The 20,916-nt window shown below is 35.6% G+C and overlaps 1 protein-coding gene across 2 annotated transcripts in view; it reads left to right on the top strand.

Moving 5' to 3' along the window:
• The window catches only part of abcb6a (ATP-binding cassette, sub-family B (MDR/TAP), member 6a), a 59,203-nt gene that overhangs the window by 24,171 nt on the left and 14,116 nt on the right, over positions 1-20,916 (top strand). For both annotated transcript variants that reach the window (XM_051930258.1, XM_028807277.2), the window contains exons 8-15: positions 1,139-1,248; positions 4,337-4,402; positions 6,306-6,431; positions 11,543-11,619; positions 17,457-17,520; positions 18,375-18,460; positions 20,023-20,080; positions 20,398-20,502. In XM_051930258.1, the coding sequence (XP_051786218.1) occupies positions 1,139-1,248; positions 4,337-4,402; positions 6,306-6,431; positions 11,543-11,619; positions 17,457-17,520; positions 18,375-18,460; positions 20,023-20,080; positions 20,398-20,502 (692 nt within the window). The remainder of the gene's footprint in view (positions 1-1,138; positions 1,249-4,336; positions 4,403-6,305; positions 6,432-11,542; positions 11,620-17,456; positions 17,521-18,374; positions 18,461-20,022; positions 20,081-20,397; positions 20,503-20,916) is intronic.

Here is a 20,916-nt window from a genome sequence, read left to right as displayed (position 1 = left end):
CCTTCCATTCATTTTAAACCAGCTTATCCGGTAAACTGTTTTCTGTAAGACCAATTAGAGTACTTGAAGCAGCTAGCTATAAACTGGTGAATTTCTAGAACCATTAACAAATCAGACATCATGATACAGTGCAAGAACAAATGCTGAAGGAGCACTGCAGTATGTAGCCATTACTACATAACCTGCAATGTAAACATTGTTTTATCAGTATATATTAGTAGGTTGACCAGCTTTACCAGGATACAACATGGATTGGGACATTTTATCTCCCCAGTTTTCTAATAACGTGCCACTGTTTTTATAATATTGGTGTTAAAATTCACACCCATATTATTCACCCACAGTAACAGTGTTTGTACAAATGACTGCTTTACAGAACAAAAGGGACCCACAGTCACCTAAATACGTTAGGCAATGTTATTTGTTAAAGTGGATGACTACAGTAGATTGCACATTTCACATATCAAACCAATAATGATGACAATAAATAAACAAACAAAACATTGCTGTCAAAATCACAATTTGAAAAACCACAGTAAATATTTAAAATGTTTGTTTTAGACATACAGAGACAACTTTTTTTTTTTTTTTGGAGTAGAAATATTTAAAATTATGAGATGGACTCGTTGTAACTTACAATTTAAACAATAGAAGTCTTTTTTTTAACTCCATGAGCCATAGTCCTTCATGGGTAATGTGAATGTAAATACATGTCCACCCAAGCTGAATTTGCTTAAATTGATTTGTTTCATATTTTATTTGAAACTTAATTATTTTTCTATAATTTCATGATTGAGAGCTAATGCTTTGAAATTTGCACTTAATAAGAAATAGTATGACAAAAACTGCACATGTATACAAATAGGATTACCTTCTGAAAGACAATACAGTATAAACTAAAATGTATCAAATTCATTAAAATGGACTAGTTGTAACCTCAGTTCAAAACATTTTAGCACAGGGCAATGCAATCCAATTTGATCAGGAGATTGGGAGAATAAACAGTTTAGTTCTATTAGATACCTGTGTTCTGCAATATTAACTTTATTGACTGAGTTTTTTTTGTAGGTTAAATTTTATATATTACATTGGTTAAATATTTTTGAAAGTTTAACCTTTATACTGTTAAATTTTTCAGCTCTGACAATTATTATCACAGAGTGGAGGACCAAGTACAGACGAGACATGAATTCGATGGACAATGATGCCAAATCTAAAGCAGTTGATTCTCTACTCAATTTTGAAACGGTATGATTATATGTGAATATAATTGTCAAAGTGAACTTTATTGTCATCTTTGCCATATACAAGTATACAGATAGACGAAATTGCGAAGCTCAAGGTCCACAGTGTAACAACATGACGTGCAAATAATAAGTTAAAAATAGAATTAAAATAAAAATTTTAAGTTAAAACACAAACAAGACAAGACCTTGTGCAAAGACAAGACAAAGAAGTAGCAGCATTATTGATGTGTAAGATATGTAATATAATAAATAAATAATATAGATAATACAGAAATTATCAGTGTATGATGATAGTTGTTTAAGACATGTGTAAACAATGACAAGTCAGAATGTTTCACAGCAGAAGGATAACAAGAGTGTCAAAATACTTAAAGGTCAGTATGAGATTTTCAGTTCTTTTCTACCTGCACACTCATCTTTGCAGGACAGTGGCTCGCATGTATAAAAGTTCTGTTTTTAGAGGTGGTTGAGGCCGTGTGGAAGGTCCCAGGGGGCAGCCTGGTGTTAAGGAGTCTAACAGCTTGGGGGCAAAAACTCTCCTGCAGCCTGGCAGATCTGGCTTTGATGCTACAGCATCTTCTCTTGGATGGCAGAAGTGTGAAAAGTCCATGTGAGGGGTATAAGGGGTCCTGCACAATTCTGCAGGCCTTACGGACACTGCATAATTTAAAATCTTTAATAAATTTGTACATCTGTGAAAGGTGTATATAGTTCATAGCTGATTGCTCTTATCATAAATACCATGCAAATAAGGAAACTCATTTAATCAAGGCTCATTTATGCAGTATGATGATGAAAATGGCTAAGCACTGTGCAACTGACCACACTTGAAAGAAGAGGAAGAAAAAAAATTCAGAGTGTTAGCGATTTGAAATTCATGAGTTCATGAAGAAGCACAGCATTAACATTTAACCATTTTCATTTGTTCAATAAATATGCAAACTGTTTCCAAAATGAAAATGTTATTTTCTGTTGCATTTGAAACAATATTTTTTTCTTTTATAAAATATAGCACTTTCTCCAGTTTTTTTCAAATAATTAGAAGAGCTTAATTTGATTGGACAATGCATTTCTTTCTAACATTATTGAAAAGATTTTAAATGCATCATATTTTAGACAGATGATCATAACATATATGTTTTCATTGTCATCATGATGGTACATTTTCAATGTGTTTTGTCTTCATTATTGTCATGAAAAAGCATCATCAACAGATATGTTAATCACAATTTAAGTGTGTGAAAACACTGAATATATGAAATAAAACAAATCTAATCAAAATGGTTTTAAAATGTTAATAGCCTTCCTCCGAAATGTATTAAGTGGTGGGTTTGAAGGTGGTAGTTTAAAGTATCTTGTTAGGTTGGTTTTATATGGTAAGTGAAAAAAATAAAGAAAAACATTTACCAAATTGTTGGCAGAACAACAATTACCAATTTTGGTAGAACATAAAATGTAAAACTTTGTACTGAGTGTCCATTAAAAATCTAATACATATTTCAACATGAATGCACACATTCTTTCTGCTTATTCTGTCTTGTGGAATCTGATCAGATTCCAATTAATTTTATCATGACTTAGCAGCTAGAAGTTTTCACTAACACTTGAATTATTACTTGTGCTGCAAACTGATGTCCTGCAGTGCAGTCTGTATCAATTGTGATAGACTATAATGTCACCACATGGAAGTTGGCAGCTGAGGCTTGATTCCTTGAGCTTTTTCCTTTATTAAGTACAGGGTGATTCAAAAAGATTCTTCCGATTTCAACATGATTTATTTTAGTTGTAAATCATGAGAGTACAATGCAGTAAATTGTAAATGGTTTACGTGAGCATAAAGTTTATTATGTAATTTTACAAGTGCTCCATATGACTTCCTCCAGCTGTACGGACAACATCAACAAAATCATCCCATACTCGATTGAGCATGTCAGGTGTCACTGTACTAACGGTTCTTTCAATGCAATTTTGGAGATCATCCACTCTTTTGTGGATTTATTTATGGACAGTTATTTGATGAAAACATTTCAATCCACCACACTTGGACACTGCGTGTTGAAATCTGCTATTCAATAAATACACACTTTTGTTCACTTTGCACATCAAACTTGTTTGTATGTCCTCACTTGCTCTAGTCCATAGATGGAAATGGAAGGTGCACGTGGTGTCAGGCACAGAGCATCACACAAACACACTGTTGACTTGCCATTGCCAACAATGATGATAAGTGTGCAGTACCCTGTGTCTATCATCGACCAATATACCCCAATTGCTATGTATTTTTTCAAAATAATTTATAACTTATTACTAATGACACATTAAGTCATTTTTGCAGAAATCATTGTTTATCTCCTTGCTTAATATAATTCAGGGTTACAAATTTCATTGTGGCAGCCTTGGGCTCAAAACAGGATGCAGTCTTGGACAGACTATCAGTTCAGTGCAGACCCACTCAAGACCATAACCACACTTGCACTTACTAGTGGCCAATCAGCAATTATTCTAATGGGCATGTTTTTGGTCATATGTGAGGAAAACCCACAAAGACATGGAAATAAGTCCACATAGACCATGAACAAGTCTGGGATTCAAAACCAGACCAAGAGACAGCAGCGTTAGCCACTAATAGCCAAACTATAAGTTAATAAATATAGATATAATGTAAATGTAACAGATTTTAGCATTTAGTTTTCTCCTGATACAAAATTTTTGTTGAAAGGTATAAATCCTACCTCCTTGCAAAGGTAATCAGCATGTCACAAGGCTTCTCTATAACAAAAAATGGTGGCTTACAAATTAATTTAGAGGACTGGACACATATTTGCATATTTTATGTTGGTAATGCTTGTGAGTTAATTAATATAGTGGATCAAAAATGTTGCTTGGTCAGGATTACACTAGAAATATTTCTTATTGTGAGTCAGGTCAGGAACCCAGTGCTTTTAATAAAGTCTTGTCAACATCATTGATGTGTTCAGGCTGTCATGTAGTGACACACTGAATTTATTTCAGATTTCAAATAATATTAAATCAAATGGGAGTTAAATTATTCATGTTCTAGTAAGTATGTGCTTGTGTGATTCTTACAGGTTAAATATTACAATGCTGAAGCTTATGAAGTTTCCAGGTTCAACAGTGCCATTCTGAAGTATCAGGTAAACCAGTTTTGATATTTCTTGAGAAACTGTTCCTTGACATGCATTTTAAATACACAAAAGCTTAAGTTATACAGTACTGTGCAAAAGTTTTAGGCAGGTGTGAAAAAATGCTGTAAACAAAAGATGCTTTCAAAAATGGAAGTGTTAATCATTTATTTTCATCAATCAACAAAATGCAGTGAATGAACAAAAGAGAAATCTAAATCAAATCAATATTTAGTGTGACCACCCTTTGCCTTCAAAACAGCATCAATTCTTCTAGGTACACTTGCACACAGTTTTTGAAGGAACTCGGCTGGTAGGTTGTTCCAAACATCTTGGAGAACTAACCACAGATCTTCTGTGGATGTAGGCTTCCTCACATCCTTCTGTCTCTTCATGTAATCCCAGACACACTCGATGATGTTGAGATCAGGGCTCTGTGGGGGCCATACCATCACTTCCAGGACTTCTTGTTCTTCTTTACGCTAGAGATAGTTCTTAATGACTTTGGCTGAATGTTTGGGGTCGTTGTCCTGCTGCAGAATAAATTTGGGGCCAATCATAAACCGCGCTGATGGTATTGCATGATGGTAAGTATCTGCCTGTATTTCTCAGCATTGAGAACACCATTAATCCTGACCATATCTCCAACTCCATTTGCAGAAATGCAGCCCCAAACATTCAAGGAACCTCCACCATGCTTCACTGTTGCCTTCAGACACTTATTATTGTACCACTCTCCAGCCGTTCGACGAACAAACTGCCTTCTGCTACAGCCAAATATTTCAAATTTTGACTCATCAGTCCAGAGCACCTGCTGCCATTTTTCTGCACCCCAGTTCCTATGTTTTCGTGCCTACTTGAGTCGCATGGCCTTGTTTCCACGTCGGAGGTATGGCTTTTTGGCTGCAACTCTTCCATGAAGACCACTTCTGGCCAGACTCCTCCGGACAGTAGATGGGTGTACCTGGGTCCCACTGGTTTCTGCCAGTTCTGAGCTGATGGCACTGCTGGACATTTTCCAATTTCGAAGGGTAATAAGCTTGATGTGTCTTTCATCTGCTGCACTAAGTTTCCTTGGCCGACCACTGCGTCTACGATCCTTAACGTTGCCCTTTCTTTGTGCTTCTTCAGAAGAGCTTGAACAGCACATCTTGAAACCCCAGTCTGCTTTGAAATCTTTGTCTGGGAGAGACCTTGCTGATGCAGTATAACTACCTTGTGTCTTGTTGCTGTGCTCAATCTTGCCATGACATGAAACTGTCTTCCACAACCTCACCTTGGTAGCAGAGTTTGGCTGTTCCTCACCCAGTTTTAAGCCCCCTACACAGCTGTTTCTGTTTCAGTTAATGACTGTGTTTCAACCTACATGTGACATTGATGATCATTAGCACCTGTTTGGTATAATTGGTTGATCATACACCTGACTATAATCCTACAAAATCCCTGTCCTTGTGCAAGTGTACCTATAAGAATTGATGCTGATTTGAAGGCAAAAGGTAGTAACACCAAATATTGATTTGATTTAGATTTTTCTTTTGTTCGCTCACTTTGCATTTTGTAAATTGATAACAATAAACAATCATTATTTATATTTCTGAAAGCATTCTTTGTTTACAGCATTTTTTTCACACCTGCCTAAAACTTTTGCACAGTACTGTAAGTGCTTTGCAACTTTTCTCTTGCTTGGGACACATTTGAATGTATACATACAAAGTAACACAGTGAAATCAGGCCAGTTTCAGTCCACCTATCTATCTATATTTTGATCTGCAAATCATACCAATGTATGCAGTATATTTTATTTAACTAACACTTTTCAGACTCTGCTTTTTAAATTCTTGTTGGCACCCCAATCACAAAAAGAAGTGAAAGTTATGTTTATACTTTGATTGATTATGCATTTGTTTTAAACCAGGTCTCAGAATGGAAAGTAAATGCTTCCCTGGCTCTGCTGAATCAAACTCAGAACCTCATTATTGGTTCTGGGCTGCTTGCTGGGTCAATGCTGTGTGCCTACTTTGTCACTGAAAACAAATTTCAGGTAAAAACATAAATGATTTGAGTTCATGACAAAAATCACATTATATGTCTAGGCCTCAAAAATATGGTGGGTATTTTGGGGCGGAGGGTAACAATCCAACAAAGCTTATTTTAACTATGCATCAAAAATGGGTATTCCTGTCATTTGAACCAGTAATTGTAATATTCATTCAAATAAATGTTAGAATAAAGATGAAAATTCCTGGGGTTTTCATGTACAGTGCATTCATATAAGAACCATTTTTGCTTTGCGTCTTCCCCCATCATAACCTATCGTCTGTGGGTTCGGAGAACAAAAGCTTTAGATTTGTCAAAAATTTTGATCTCCATTTTTTGAAGGATATCGACATTATAGGGTCCACTTATACCGAAAATATGGATATCTCGATGATGGGTGTGTGTCTGTCTGTGTGTGAGTCTGTGTGTCATAGTTTCTTGACAAACATCTAGATCTAAAACAGCTGGACAGAAAAATACCAAACTTGAAACTTAAGCCTCTTATGAGATGACAATGTGCTGATTAGGTTTTGAGCCAAATTGTGCAAGAGAAAGAGGCACTCTAGAGGAACCCTCAAATACCATAATTCTGCAATTAATTATGAATTCTTCTCACCGGATGCTATTGTAATGTCCTATTTTATGAACAGAAAGATCACCATCAGAGCGGCAAATAATTACTGAAATGTTATTGAATAGTTCAGGTAACTTGGTTTCTAGGGTGCAAAGCCTTCTGATGCTCACAATCAAATTTTTATCATTAGAGAAAAAAGTGAGTGTACAAGTACTACTGAAGATAAGTAAGTATAGCTAAATATTGTACTGAGGGCTTAAAATTATTGACATGTTTAATACAGGTGAAAATAGTATTATAAAATAAATGGCATATACTGTATTAAGGATGTTTGTGCTCAGTATATGAGACAACTACAGGCTTTTAATCTAATATTATTTCCAGAGAAACATGAATAATACTGTTTTCAGTTTTAAAAAAAGACATGCCAAAATTTATACTTAACATTACTTTGTACTCTGATTTTCATTGAAAACAATAAACAAAATGAAGTCCACAACAATGCTCTTATTTATTTAAGTTCAATGTAATCCTGAAGAACTTTTTCTTGAACTTTATGCAAGATTACTGTATGTTTCATCATAAGATAAAAACATTTCGTCTCCCATGGGGAGAAGCAAATGAATCAAAAATACAATTATTAATTGATCTTCATAAATCAGATATCCTTTAAAAATTATTAAATCTATTAGCCATACCCCTAATACTATTAGAACAATAATCAAGAATCTTGAAACTGCTAGAACAATGGTTATATTTACCAGGGCAATCATAGATGTGCATGATTTCTCTGTGCTTACCTTGGAAGCTAGTGATGGAGACAACCAAAAAACCAAGACTGTAGTGAACATTCAACTTTTTGGTCTCACTAGGCCTCGATGTAGGCAATATACTGTATGTATACCAAAAAGTTGTTTCTAAAATCCATTAGGACTTGGAAGTGGATGTCATGATGAGAAGAGACCAAGTCTGAATTTCGTCTGTTCACACCATCAGTACATTTAATAACTGAAGAAGGGTTAAAAAAAGAGAGAAAATAACCATATAACCACCCTAAAATGTGAGGGACGTTTTGTTAATATTATGTGGCTGTTTTGTTTCCACTGACGTTGTTGCAAGTGCTATTAACTAGACTAGATTCCATATAACACTTCCAAATGGTTTTGAAAGAGAAAAATCAGGGAAGTAGCAGGGATTGGTAACACTTTACATTAAGTGTCCATAATTACACTGAAACTACTATGTAATTACCTGTATAAGTACAGTGTAACTACGAGTTATTACTCAGTACTTACTGTGTAATACAAAGTAACACTATAGTCAATTACTCAGTTGTCATTGTTATTCCACAGTTTATATGATTACAATGTAACAACTTACACAGTTACATTGTAGCTATACTTTCAAAATGTAATAAAAACATCAGGGTATGTAACTACAATTATCTAACTGATGTTCCATGGTCTAGGCCAGTGTTTCTCAAACTTTTTTGTCTGTTGGCACAGTAAAAAAACTAAAAAAATTTCGCGGCACACCAGGAAGAACAACAGTTGTTTTATAATAAAATGAAAAATTATTTTACCTGTTTTTAAGTATTACATTCAATGTGAAGGATGTGCCTGTTTTTGAGAGCAAATGCGATCTAATCGAGGCTCCAAAGTCGACAAACAAACTCGCATTTCAGCGTCTATTGTAAGAAGTCTCTCTCTTTTCTTAGACTTGATTTCAGTCAGTGCTGAAAATCCAAACTCACAAAACCATGAAGATGCAAATGGAAGAATTATTTTGATTGCTTTTAAACTGATTGCAGGATATAACTTGTTGATTGAAATCCAAAACACATCCAGGCTTTTCTTGGCAAAACTTGACTTAAGAACTGCATCATTTTTTAAATCAATGAGCTGCTCTTCTTCTTCAGTTGTAAGATTTGTAGCTTCATTGTTTCCAAATGGATAGCTGACCCATCCATATTCATTACTTCCAACTGTTGGGAAGTAGTGCTGCAATGCTGACTGCAGGTGTGTCAAAGTGTACAGAATTTCGGGGGTGATTTCTTTATTTGAAGCACATTCATTGTAAGTAGGAAAGCAGTCGAAGACTCCTTTCGAGATCTTACTTTGCCACAACGACAATTTTTCACCAAATGACTTCAGTTTTGAGGAGGCAGTGATGATGTTTCCCGATGGTCCTTGAAGACTTAAATTCAGTGAATTTAATTTGTCAAATAAATCAGAGAGAAATGTCACCTTAACCCACCAGATCTCGTCATGAATAGAAAATCCAAAGTCTTTTTTTTCAGCCTCCAAGAATGAAATCAGCTCAGCCTTGAGTTGGACGACACGCTTTAACACTTTTCCCCTGGAGAGCCAACGAACGTTGGTGTGATACAGGAGGCATTTGTAGTCTGAATCCATTGCTTCACAGAGCTGAGAGAAAAGTCGGGATGCAAGCGGTCGAGATTTGATGAAGTTTACAACTGTAATCACTTGATCCAGAACAGACATCAAATCTTTCGGCAAAGATTTGAAGGCAAGAGCTTCTCTGTGGATCATGCAGTGAACTACTAATACATTTGGATTTTCTTGACGCACAAGAGTGACGAATCCCTTTCTATTTCCCTGCATGGAAGGACAGCCATCGGTGCAAACGCTGACACAGTTTTTCCACTCTAGTTTGAAGAGCAAAATGTTTTCGTTCACCACATTGAAAATATCTTCGCCTTTGGTCGTAGTTTGTAAGTCTTTGCAAAATAAGAATTCGTTGACACATTTTTCATCCTTTATGAACCGAATAAAAGCTAGTAGCTGGGCTTTGCCGCTAACGTCAGTGGATTCATCAACTTGAAGAGACCACAACAGAGACACTTCATCGTCAGGCGCGTCAAAGTGTTCGCAGATTTGATCTTGTAAATCTGACGATAAGTCTTCAATTCTGCGCGAGATAGTATCATTTGACAAAGGAACTTTCTTAACTTTTTCGGCGGCATCGGGTCCAAGGATAGTTTCAACAACTATTGCTAAAGCTGGTGCAATGACTGATTCAGCCTCTGTATGCGCTTTCTTGCGTTTTGCTAATAACTGAGCAACCTTATAACTTGCAATCAATCCCTTTTCTGGCAGCTTTAGGTAGTTCGTAAGTTTCTTAGCTTGTTTATTTTGTTGAGCCCTGATGTTTTCGAAGTATTCCTTCGGTTGCGCTTTTACAGCTGGATGTTTTGTTTCCAAGTGTCTCTTCAATTTGCTTGGAACAAGCGCCTCATTCGACAGAGCTGAATTGCAGATCAGACAGAATGGCAATGGAGCATCTTCAGGTCCCGAAGATATGAAACCATATCCGATGTAATCTTCTTTGTACCTTCGTTTGGTTCCTTGCTTTTTTTTTTAACGCTTTCGCAGTTTCATTCTTGCCAACGTATTTCTCCATGGATAACAATGAATAACGCTTATTGATAATTTGTTATTATTAGCATACACCTAAAAAATTTAAATGAAACACATCGCTTATTATTATCGTTACCAATTCAAAAACTGCTGTGCGTCTGCTAGGGCGCCCTACATTTTAGTCATTATAATAATATATGTATAGTGGAAAATTCCATAACCTGAATAGCTAACACCCCTTTCCGTCAAAATGTAGCGTTCCGATTTAGCAGGGCAGAGAAAAGGGGAGAGTGCAGGCTACTATTACTGGTCGTTGCAAGTGGGGACGTCATCGCAACGTAGGATAAAAATTTAATAGTAGGCAGACCTGTGTAACGCTGCACGTGTAGCGTTCTGAAAACCTGTATAAATTTCAAATATTTGTAGAAACTCCCGCGGCACATCTGCAAATCTTCCGCGGCACACTAGTGTTCCGTGGCACACAGTTTGAGAAACACTGGTCTAGGCAGTTGTAATGGAGAATTGTATTGAATTATTATACCCATCCATAACATAATACTGCCAAACTTGCATCATTCAATCAAGGTACACAGGGTCGCAGAGCCATTCCAAGCATCCCTGGGCACAAGAAATAGCCCAGGATGGGGAGCCATCCCATTGCAGGGCCCACTGACAAACATACCAGCACTCACGCGCTCACATATATGGCCACGGAACCCAACCTACATGTTCATGGGATGTGGCAGTAAAACACATGAAGAAGATGTAGGGAGACATGGGTAGAACGTACAAATTTTACACACATATCTCCAAACAGAATTCCATCTCAGGATAATGGATCCGTGAGGCAAAAGCGTTAACCATTTTGCAAAGGTGTTTTCACCATTTAAAAGATCTTGAAATATCATCAAAAACCTATGCAGTTATCACTGCAATTACAGGTAATTACATAGTAGTTACAGTGAAATTATGGACACTTAATGTAAAGTGTTACCCAGGGGATTTTAATGTGAATTCTTAATTATGAAAAAGTTAATATTTCTTAATGGTTCAGAGATGTAAATTGTACAAAAAGTCTTTATATGCAGAAAGACTGAGAGGTAAGACTATTACAGAGCCAGAATAGGCAAAAATGTAATCATTTTTCTTATTTTATTTCAGATTGGTGACTATGTTCTTTTTGGTACGTACATAGTTCAACTTTACACACCTCTTAACTGGTTTGGTACCTACTATAGGTGAGTTTTGTTTTCATCTCCTTCATATTCCTGCATTTCAGAGTTCCCCCAACCCCTACCCCTTTTATTAAATGACTTATACACCCTAACCAAATACAGTATACATGGTGTTGATAGTTAACTACTGGCTTTTTGAACTTTTAACTTTTTATTTTTCAATATGTCGGCAAATAATGCAGGTCAGGTACATATTTTGGCTGACCTTAAAACTGAAGTCATGTTTTCGTACAGTGTAATGATTTTAAAGTGTGTTGCATTTATTTAAGTGATATATTGGTTGACATACAAGAGAGATGTCAAGCAAAATTAAAAAAACAAAAAAACATACACAATTCATCAGTGCATTTGTGTTGGACTTTTTAAAAAATCTCTTCTTTTATCAATTTCTTAGTTTTATAAGTTAAAAAAGAAAAATTCCCAAGCCTTTTTACCTTTTGAAATTAGTAAATTGCGTCTGGGCCTTTTGGACCCTTTGTTGCATTAATGTCTATGAGCAAGTAAAAACTACAGTGTTTGATCCAGGAGTGAACGTTTTATGAAAATGTAAAAAAAAGTATGCTCTGAAATACACACATGACTGCTGCATGCTCATAACATGTTGACCTTTTAATATTACTTAAATAGGAATTCTTCATTTCTACCAACCTACATTCTCTTTTGGGATGGAGTGACATTGGTATGCATCGTTTTGCCCATTGTCTCAGCAGTGTGTTTACAATAAATTCTTTGAAATATCCAGTATTTTTGTGTGTTGTACTAGAACTACATAAGGAAAACTAAAAAAAAAAAATGTGTAAGCTAGAGATTTTTTTCAGACTAGTGAATAATTTATAATAAGCATCTTTCACTGGGATAAGTAAGATTAATTTGTTTGTGTAACTTCTAATATAATAGTTTGAGTGGTTACTTTAACATGGTTAACAGTAGTGCTGGGCGGTATACCGGTCCATACCAAAAACTGTTTTTTATTTTTGTTATGATATGGATTTTTCTTATACCACAACACCGGTTTAAATAGCCTAAACAACGTTCAGAACGTGACACAGCGGGAAGCTGTTTAAGGGGGGACCTTTTTCACTGCTGCACCGCTAAACACGCATGCAACGGGGTACATGTGTTAGTGGAGGTGTTGAACGGTGAAAATGGACAGAGAACATTCTAAAACTGAAGCTGTAGCAGACAATAAAGTTGAACATGATGACACAGAAGAACTTTTGCCAAAAAAAGGAGCCGTGTCTGTTGTCTGGAGATAGTTTGGTTTTAAAAGGTCAGATGTGGACCATTATGTTCAAATGTGTGAATACTGTTTCTATACTACTGGATAATACTGCAAGCCAAGTTGTACTTGTTTTATTTGTTTTCAATACTGTGTAATGTACCTGGGTACTGTGTAATAGTATGATGACATGTTGACTTTATTCTCGTAATTTGTCATTAAAGTAGAACATCGTAAACTAAACTTCATCTTAAAATGAATATTTAATTTATTAGATTTTCTCAAACCCCGTCATAAGTTATGTAGCACATTAAATGCTTTGTGTTAAGTGTTCCGGAGCCATGTTAATCGCTACATGCTTCTTAAACTGACTTCCTCTTGCACTAAGAGAAGGCACAGGCAGCACACAGAATACATTAAATTTCATGATATTCCTGCTCTCTGAACATTTAGAATGCTAAGGTAAATACTTGATATCATTTTCATGATGAAATGCATTAAAGCATGTATTAATCATGTGGGGGCACGGTGGCATGGAGGTTGCACTGCTGCCTCACAGCAAGGGGGTCCCGGGTGTTCCCTGCCTTGAATTTGCATGTTTTTCTGGTGGGCTTACTTGGCGTGCTTCAGTTTCCTTTCAAAGTCATGTCGGATGTGGGGTTTTGTTACATTATCTTGACCCTGCTAGTGTATGTATTGCTCGTATTCACCCTGTAATGTGCTGGCGCCACATTCAGGATTTGCTCCTGCCTCGCACACATGCTTGCTGGGATGGGCGCAACCCTGAATGGTTGGCATAATTAAACATGTATAACGAAGATTTTTTTAAAGTTCTGAACACTCCGTGGTCTAAGTTTATAACTACAGGTACTACTCACTTTACGACCTATTTGCTTAACGACCACTCGCACTTATGACCAATCGAGTTTCGACCTGCAATTCGGGGAATCCCCTTTCTCAGCATGAGTGTCGGTCAGTGGCGAATGGTGACATGCGCACTGAGCGTACTATAGGCTTGCTATGCGCTTTTTCAGTCAGTTTCATTCCTACAAGCAGTCACTGTGTAACCTCGTTTTTTGTTTTTTTTTTTTTTAACATATTTGTAACCCCAAAATAGTACAGATGTCGACGAAAAGAAAAAGTATGGCATCATCTGGAGAAATTGTTAAGAAACGAAGGAAAGCTATCAACCTTGAAATGAAAATAAAAATCATACAAGACTACGAAGCTGGTAAAACGGTTAAAGAAATAGCATGTGACTTGAAATTGGCACATTCGACAGTTTCAACGATTTTAAAGGATAAAGTTAGAGTGAAAGAGGCGGTGAAATCATCGACAGGATTTAAAGCCATAATAACTAGGCAGTGAAAAGGTCATATTAATGAGATGCAGAAATTATTGGCGATCTGGTTTGACAACCAGATGCAAAATAATATGCTGATAAGCCTTTTAATAATTCAAGCTAAGATTTTGCTTGAAGATGTACATATGCATGTCTTTTTATGAATAAATTTGAAGTTTGTTGCATAATTTTATAATTTTACAATGATCCTATATTCCCGGTGCAAGCTCCTTGCTTATCGACCGATTCGCTTAACAACGTAGTCGTCGGAACGGAACTTGGTCGTAAAGTGAGGAGTACCTGTAGTTTTAATTTCACAAAGATGTTTATCGTGTGGTGATTGGTTATGTGGAGAAAGAAAAAGGAAGGATAGGGACTGGGGGTTTGGTATGTCAAACAGAGACAGCACGCATGCAATAAAGAAAGTCCGCCCAGAAGAACATCCCTTGAATTCTGTGTTGGTGTCACCGACCACCAGATCACAAACCCAACATTTACACAATATTTAAGTTAAACCTGTGCGATACCCATTCATACATCGTTTTTTGGAGCCTCGTCACACCTGCCATAAAGTTCTCTACACTGAACGTACACCTGAGGAACCCTTACTGCAAGGGAGCAGCACTACCGCCACACTACCGTGCATGTTTAATACCTGCATTAATGCATTTCATCATGAAAATATCAAGTATTTATCTTAGCATTCTAAATTTTCAGAGAGCAGGAATATCATGAAGTGAATGTATTCTGTGCGGCGATAGTGCAGAGGAAGTCAGTTTAAGAAGCGTGTAGCGGTTAACAGCTGGGTCGGGGAACACTTAACACAAGCATTTAATGTGCTACAATAGTTATGACAGGGTTTGAGAAAATCTAGTAAATTAAACATTGATTATAGGATGAAGTTTAGTTTACGACATTCTACTTTAATGACAAAATAAGCTATGAGAATAAATTGGAAATGTTGACTCGACATATAGTTTTTTTTTTTTTTTTCTTTTCATCACTGTGTCTATTTTTTTTCTTCACCGTGGCCCTAATACACTTCCGTAGGGCTGTACCACAAATAGCAATTTAAATGCAAGTTGCAGTTTTATTTTTTATGTACAGTATATAGCTTAGCTTGAAGCAAGGTCCATATTATTGCAATTTGCCTTAATGATGGTTCAGTTGGTAAAGATGTCATCACCAAGTTGCACTTGTTTTATTTTATTTTATTTTTATTTGGTGAATACTGTGTAATGCACCTGGGCTTGAAGTAATAGTATTATTACTGGAAGTTGCACTATTATTTATTTTATTATTATTTATTACTTTAAATATGCAGTTTAATTATGGTAAAGTTGTTTAAAAAGTCACTTTAACATGTCAGTGGACAGAGGTTGTTAACATTAATAGAAAGTGTAGTTGGTTTACAAAAAATATTTACTATTTATTCCTTTTCTAAGACATGTTCAGTGCAATACAACTTTTGACAAGCACCTCTGGATATTTTACTAAGTCTAAATGCCTCTTTGGATGGTTGAAAATATGTTGTCAAAATTATAGATTGTTGTTGTTTGCAAACTTTGTTTAATAAAGAGGTTCTATATTTTGACTGCATCTGTCATGCAATTTGATTCCATCTCTTCATTGGTGCCACCCCCACCCAAACGTGTTCTCTGAGCAGGTCCTCAGAAATTAATGCGACGCATACGCAAGTTGCAGTACCAGCAAGAAGTCGGCCCCCCCGCAGTGTGATAAAAGTTGAAATGTGATGTCAGAGTCCCTGTTTACTATCTACATGTGACAGAAAGCCGCTTTGAGGATCCTCCGGGATCAATGTGCCTGCTTCGATGTTTGAAGAATGGTTCGATGTGGTGAAGCCAAATGCCGACATACAAATGCATTTGTGGTGCTTTTATAATCAAGTGTTGCATATTCCTCATCGTAATGACACAATACAGTTTAAAAGTGTCACATACCATCTTCTGTGCTGTCTTTGTTTTTTTTTTTTTTTTTTTTTTTTTTTAAACACCTTCAAAACAGCAACAGAATGTACAGCGCTGTATTTGAACCACAGAGAAAAAAAATTAAGAACACAGTGAAAAGGTGTATTTTGCGATTTAAAATGGAAGTTTTGGCTTTAATGTTGAAATGTCCACTTTAACCTTATAATTTACTTTATCATTAAAGTAGACCATTGTAAGCGTCATCTTAAAACCGACCCAGTTGTTAATCACTACGAGCTTCTGGGGGTTCCTCCTGACCTGACAGCAGCGGCAAGCAGCAATAGATCACCACACAGAACACATTAAATGTATGATATTCCAACTCTCTGCACATTTAGAATCCTTAGATTTATACTTGATATCACTTTCATAATGAAATACATTAAAGAATGTATGTTACATTTTACACAAATTGTTAATTTCATTTAAATAATGAATACTGTTATTAATTACACACATGGGGAAGACACAGTGGTGGAGTGGTAGCGCTGCTGTCTCACAGGGAGTCACATCGCTGGTGTTCCCTGCCTGGACTTTGTGTTTTCCTGTTGGGTTTCTACAATGTGCTCCGGTTTCCTTCCAAAGATATGCAGATTTGGGGATTTGGTGATGCTAAAATGATACTAGTGCATGTGAGTGCTTGTATTCACCTTGAGATGAGCTGATGCCCCATCCAGGGATTGTTTCTGCCTCATGCCCAATGCTAGCTGGAATGGGCACATCCCTGGATTGATTTATTTAATCATTAAACATCCTTTTCAGAGATATTGCGGCAAGATATCATTGGAATTTAATTGATGTTTCAGGCAATTTACAACACAGCAAAGTCGAACCTGTACTCACAGTGATAATATCTAACACTGCCACCTGGTGGAATCTTCCAGATTTACGTAAAGTACGCTCTCAAGTATAAACAGTACAACGCTTGTGTAGCAGTAGCATCCGCTGGAGCATGCATCGTGACACGTGAAGTATAAACCTGGCCTTATTGTGTTTTAATTTACTAAGGAGAAAACACACACAAACTACTAAAAAAGGTGTTCCAATTTCTCAACAGAATGATCCTGAGTTAATTTATTGATTATATTTTCAACATAGGGCAAAGCAGATTTTTAACTGCAAGCATTAAAAAAATAAATTTATAATCTAAATGTAAAATATTCAAAACTGCAAGTAGTTAAATTCAATACAGGCTGGGGAACTTTATACAGACTGTTGTTTTATTGTGTTTTAATTTGCTAAGGAGAAAATACACATAAACTACAAAAAAAGTGTTATGGTTTCTCAACAGAATGATCCAGAGTTCATTTATTGATATGGAGAACATGTTTGAACTCTTTACGGAAGAACAGGAGGTGCATTTTTTTATTATTATTTAGAACCAGTACCTATAGGGAATATTTCAAAATTTACCTTTTATAAGCGTCAGAATTGTATTTTAAAGTCTAAATCACCTGTTGATATATAAGCTGTGCTGTCTAGAGTGGCATCCTTCGATAATGATTTCTAATGTTAGATACCAAATACTGATCTTATAATGATTTCTAATGTTAAATACCAAATACTGATCTTGTAAGTGTGTAAGATACTGCATAAGTTGAGTTTGTTAGTTTAACATTTCCATATGGTATAGACAAATATATATGGGAAGTGTAAACTACTGTTTTCAGGCAAATTAATTCTGAAATATTTGTAGACTTCCCATGACTTTCAGCATGAGTTGTTTTGAAGAATAAATTGGTAAGAGGGTGAGAGTATGAGTGTGGTAGGTGGTGGTGGGGATGATGAATAGGGGCACAAATAAAAATGGAAAACTATATTTTCAGTTATGTAGTAATTTGGAAGCAGCAGGGGGCTAATTTTGGATCAAGGCCTGCATCTCTGTGATGCAAGCAATTCGCTATTGGTGATCCAGCCCTATATAAGGAAGACTAATGCTTCATAAACATTAGGTGGTTAAAGAGCTGCAATTTAAATGATTATTCAGGAGCTTCAGTAGAGTTTGTTTACTGAACCAATATAAACATATTGGTAAATATTAATTGAAATTTGTGTCTGACCATGTGATAAATAATGTCCATGCTATTTGGTGGTGTACAGTATGTATGGACATGGTGTTCATGTGTTGAAACAGTATTGTAAAAGTACTATATACACAAAGCAAACTTTGCTTTCTCACATCAATTCTTCTTTGTTTTCAACCTGGCAGGTTAGAGATGACCCCGATGCTGGTAATCTGCTTTTTAAACTGGGAAAGGTGGAATTTGAAAATGTTCACTTTAACTATGTAAATGGGTAAATGCAAAATACTTTTATAATTTTCTTAAACTATATATTGACATACATTTGCAGTTTAAGACTGCCTGTCTGTGTTACATTTATAATGCATCTGATCATCTTGTTTAATTTTGATGCTGCTGATGAACCTTTTTACAGCTGTCCTTTTGATCTCTTCAGTTATCAGTTAAGCATTATTTTTTGACCTCACGGACAGTTTTTTTGTCTAAAAAAAGAAGTAAATGTCCAAGAAGGTAATTTTTGTGCAGTTTCCAAAAGTTCATTTAATTTAGGTTTCTTACTGATATACTCCATACATTATAGGCACAGATGGTATTTGTTAAGAACTTGGAATGTTTTGATAAAAATAGGCCATTCTTCCCAACATAAAGGTCTGGTAGAAATAGTCATTTTAAAGTAAGATGAACAAATAACAGACTTTTTAAGAGTAAATAATCATTGACTGTGCCAAGTCTGTTTACAAAGTGTATTAAAACATCACTTACAATACTCAAAGCAGCTATTACAGTAGTATATCTAAATGTAAAGCCTGACTAATGAACACATAAAGTGTTTATCATTGGGAGAAAAAAAGCATGTATTTCTGAATTCTTCATTAGTGCCCCTGCAATTCATATACAGACTACATGGTGAAAAAAGCATGCACTTATTAATTTGTCATCAGTGTCCCTACACCAACACATAGCATTAACAGTCATGCAGAGAAGACTGTTTGCCAGTTCTACCTGTGATCCCTTCACTTGTTACAGAACAGGCAGCCTTCTGTTAACTATGTTGTTTGTTCCTCTGTGAATAATGATACCTAGGTCTATTTTAGCACTGGGAAAGTGATTATCCACACTCCCAGGGAGGACTCCTAGTTGTCCACCAGGAAAGTAATATTCAGTTTCCAAATGTTGTACCTGTCCACCTAATAAGTTAGTCCTTTTAATTATGACTTTCCTCTTTATGAGGATAGTTTTCTAGGTGATTAATTTGGGATTTTCAGTCCTGCTTTCCACTCTGTAAGTATCACATTTGCTGTCCAACTTAGCTTGAAGTGATTGGACACCTCTGACTCTGGTGTTGATATCTATGAACAGTGCTAAACATGATAATTATGGTAAGCAGGCCATGCAATCAGATCCATCTTTAATAGGCTAAGTTCAAAAAATATCTGAAAAGAAAACTGGTGTAAATTTGTATACTTTGTTTCTTTTAGGTCAGTATCACGCATGTTTTATTTTTAATTAATAGTGCTTTTATCTGTATCTGTCATTTTGACATGCATACCTGTCTACAGTAAAATTTCATTTGTAAAGCGTCTCCCTTGTTTTAAAGACTGTCCATATTTTTCTAAATTATTTTTGTTGTGTGTGTGTTTGTCATCCCTCTAAGTTTAGTGTCAGCAGTAAACTTCACTGAGATTTTTGTTTTTATTACAAATTATAAAAAGTAAAAATCCAAGCACAGATTTGTTAAATTCACATTTTGGAAGTCGCCTGTGAATTTTGTTCAGACTTGTCTAGAAATTGTAATGGAAGTGATATGTATTTATGAGGTGTTTAATTAAATTTCAGCAAAGAAATTCTGAAGGATGTATCTTTCACAGTTATGCCTGGTCAAACTGTAGCCCTTGTAAGTAACCTACTCATTGTTTTGATTTGTTTTTCATTCACATGTGCGTGAAATGGTTATTTCTTATTCTTAAAAATATTTTACGTAGTCAAATATATGTATTCTCTGACTTTAATTTTCTGCTTAAAGTGAAGTATACCCTGTTGTAGAATGACTATATCTTGTGTTGTCAGTCTTTTTGTATATTGGCATTATAGTACAAAACGGTGCAGTACTATTTTTTTTTGCTATATGTTAAATGTGTTAGAAATAAAAATTTCAAATTAACTAATATATACTTAACACATTCAGTTATATAAAAGTAAAGTGTTTTGCAGGTTGGTCCATCAGGTTCAGGAAAAAGCACTATTATCCGTCTTCTTTTCCGTTTTTATGACATACAAGGAGGATGCATTAGAATTGATGGTCAGGATATCGCGAAGGTCAGTAATTTATTTAAGAGTTAATGATTGTGTGTGTTGTAGCATTGCTTGCATTTCATGACTTTGAGTGTAGGCCATTAAACAAGTGCTGTTTTTTTTAGTTATGTTAACAAGTAAGAATTCACTGAAGAGAGAACACGGAAATCAGTCAAGAAATGTTGCTTTTTAACATTCAATGTTCATATTTCTATTGATTTACTTGATTCAGCAAAGTGAGGCTAACATTTCATGTGTGAGAAACTGTTCTAAATAAAATTTTGTATTGAATATACCTTATCTTCCATGGAAAAAAATCACTATCCGTGACTAACTACCTATATAATCTTATGTCTTATGTGATTCTCAGCAAAATTACAAACTGTATCTCCCTGAATCTTGGACAATGATAACAAATGCCATGATAATCTGTAACCT

Source organism: Erpetoichthys calabaricus, chromosome 8, assembly GCF_900747795.2.
Source record: "Erpetoichthys calabaricus chromosome 8, fErpCal1.3, whole genome shotgun sequence".
Lineage (NCBI taxonomy): Eukaryota > Metazoa > Chordata > Cladistia > Polypteriformes > Polypteridae > Erpetoichthys > Erpetoichthys calabaricus.
This window is presented reverse-complemented; position numbering and strand designations above follow the sequence as displayed.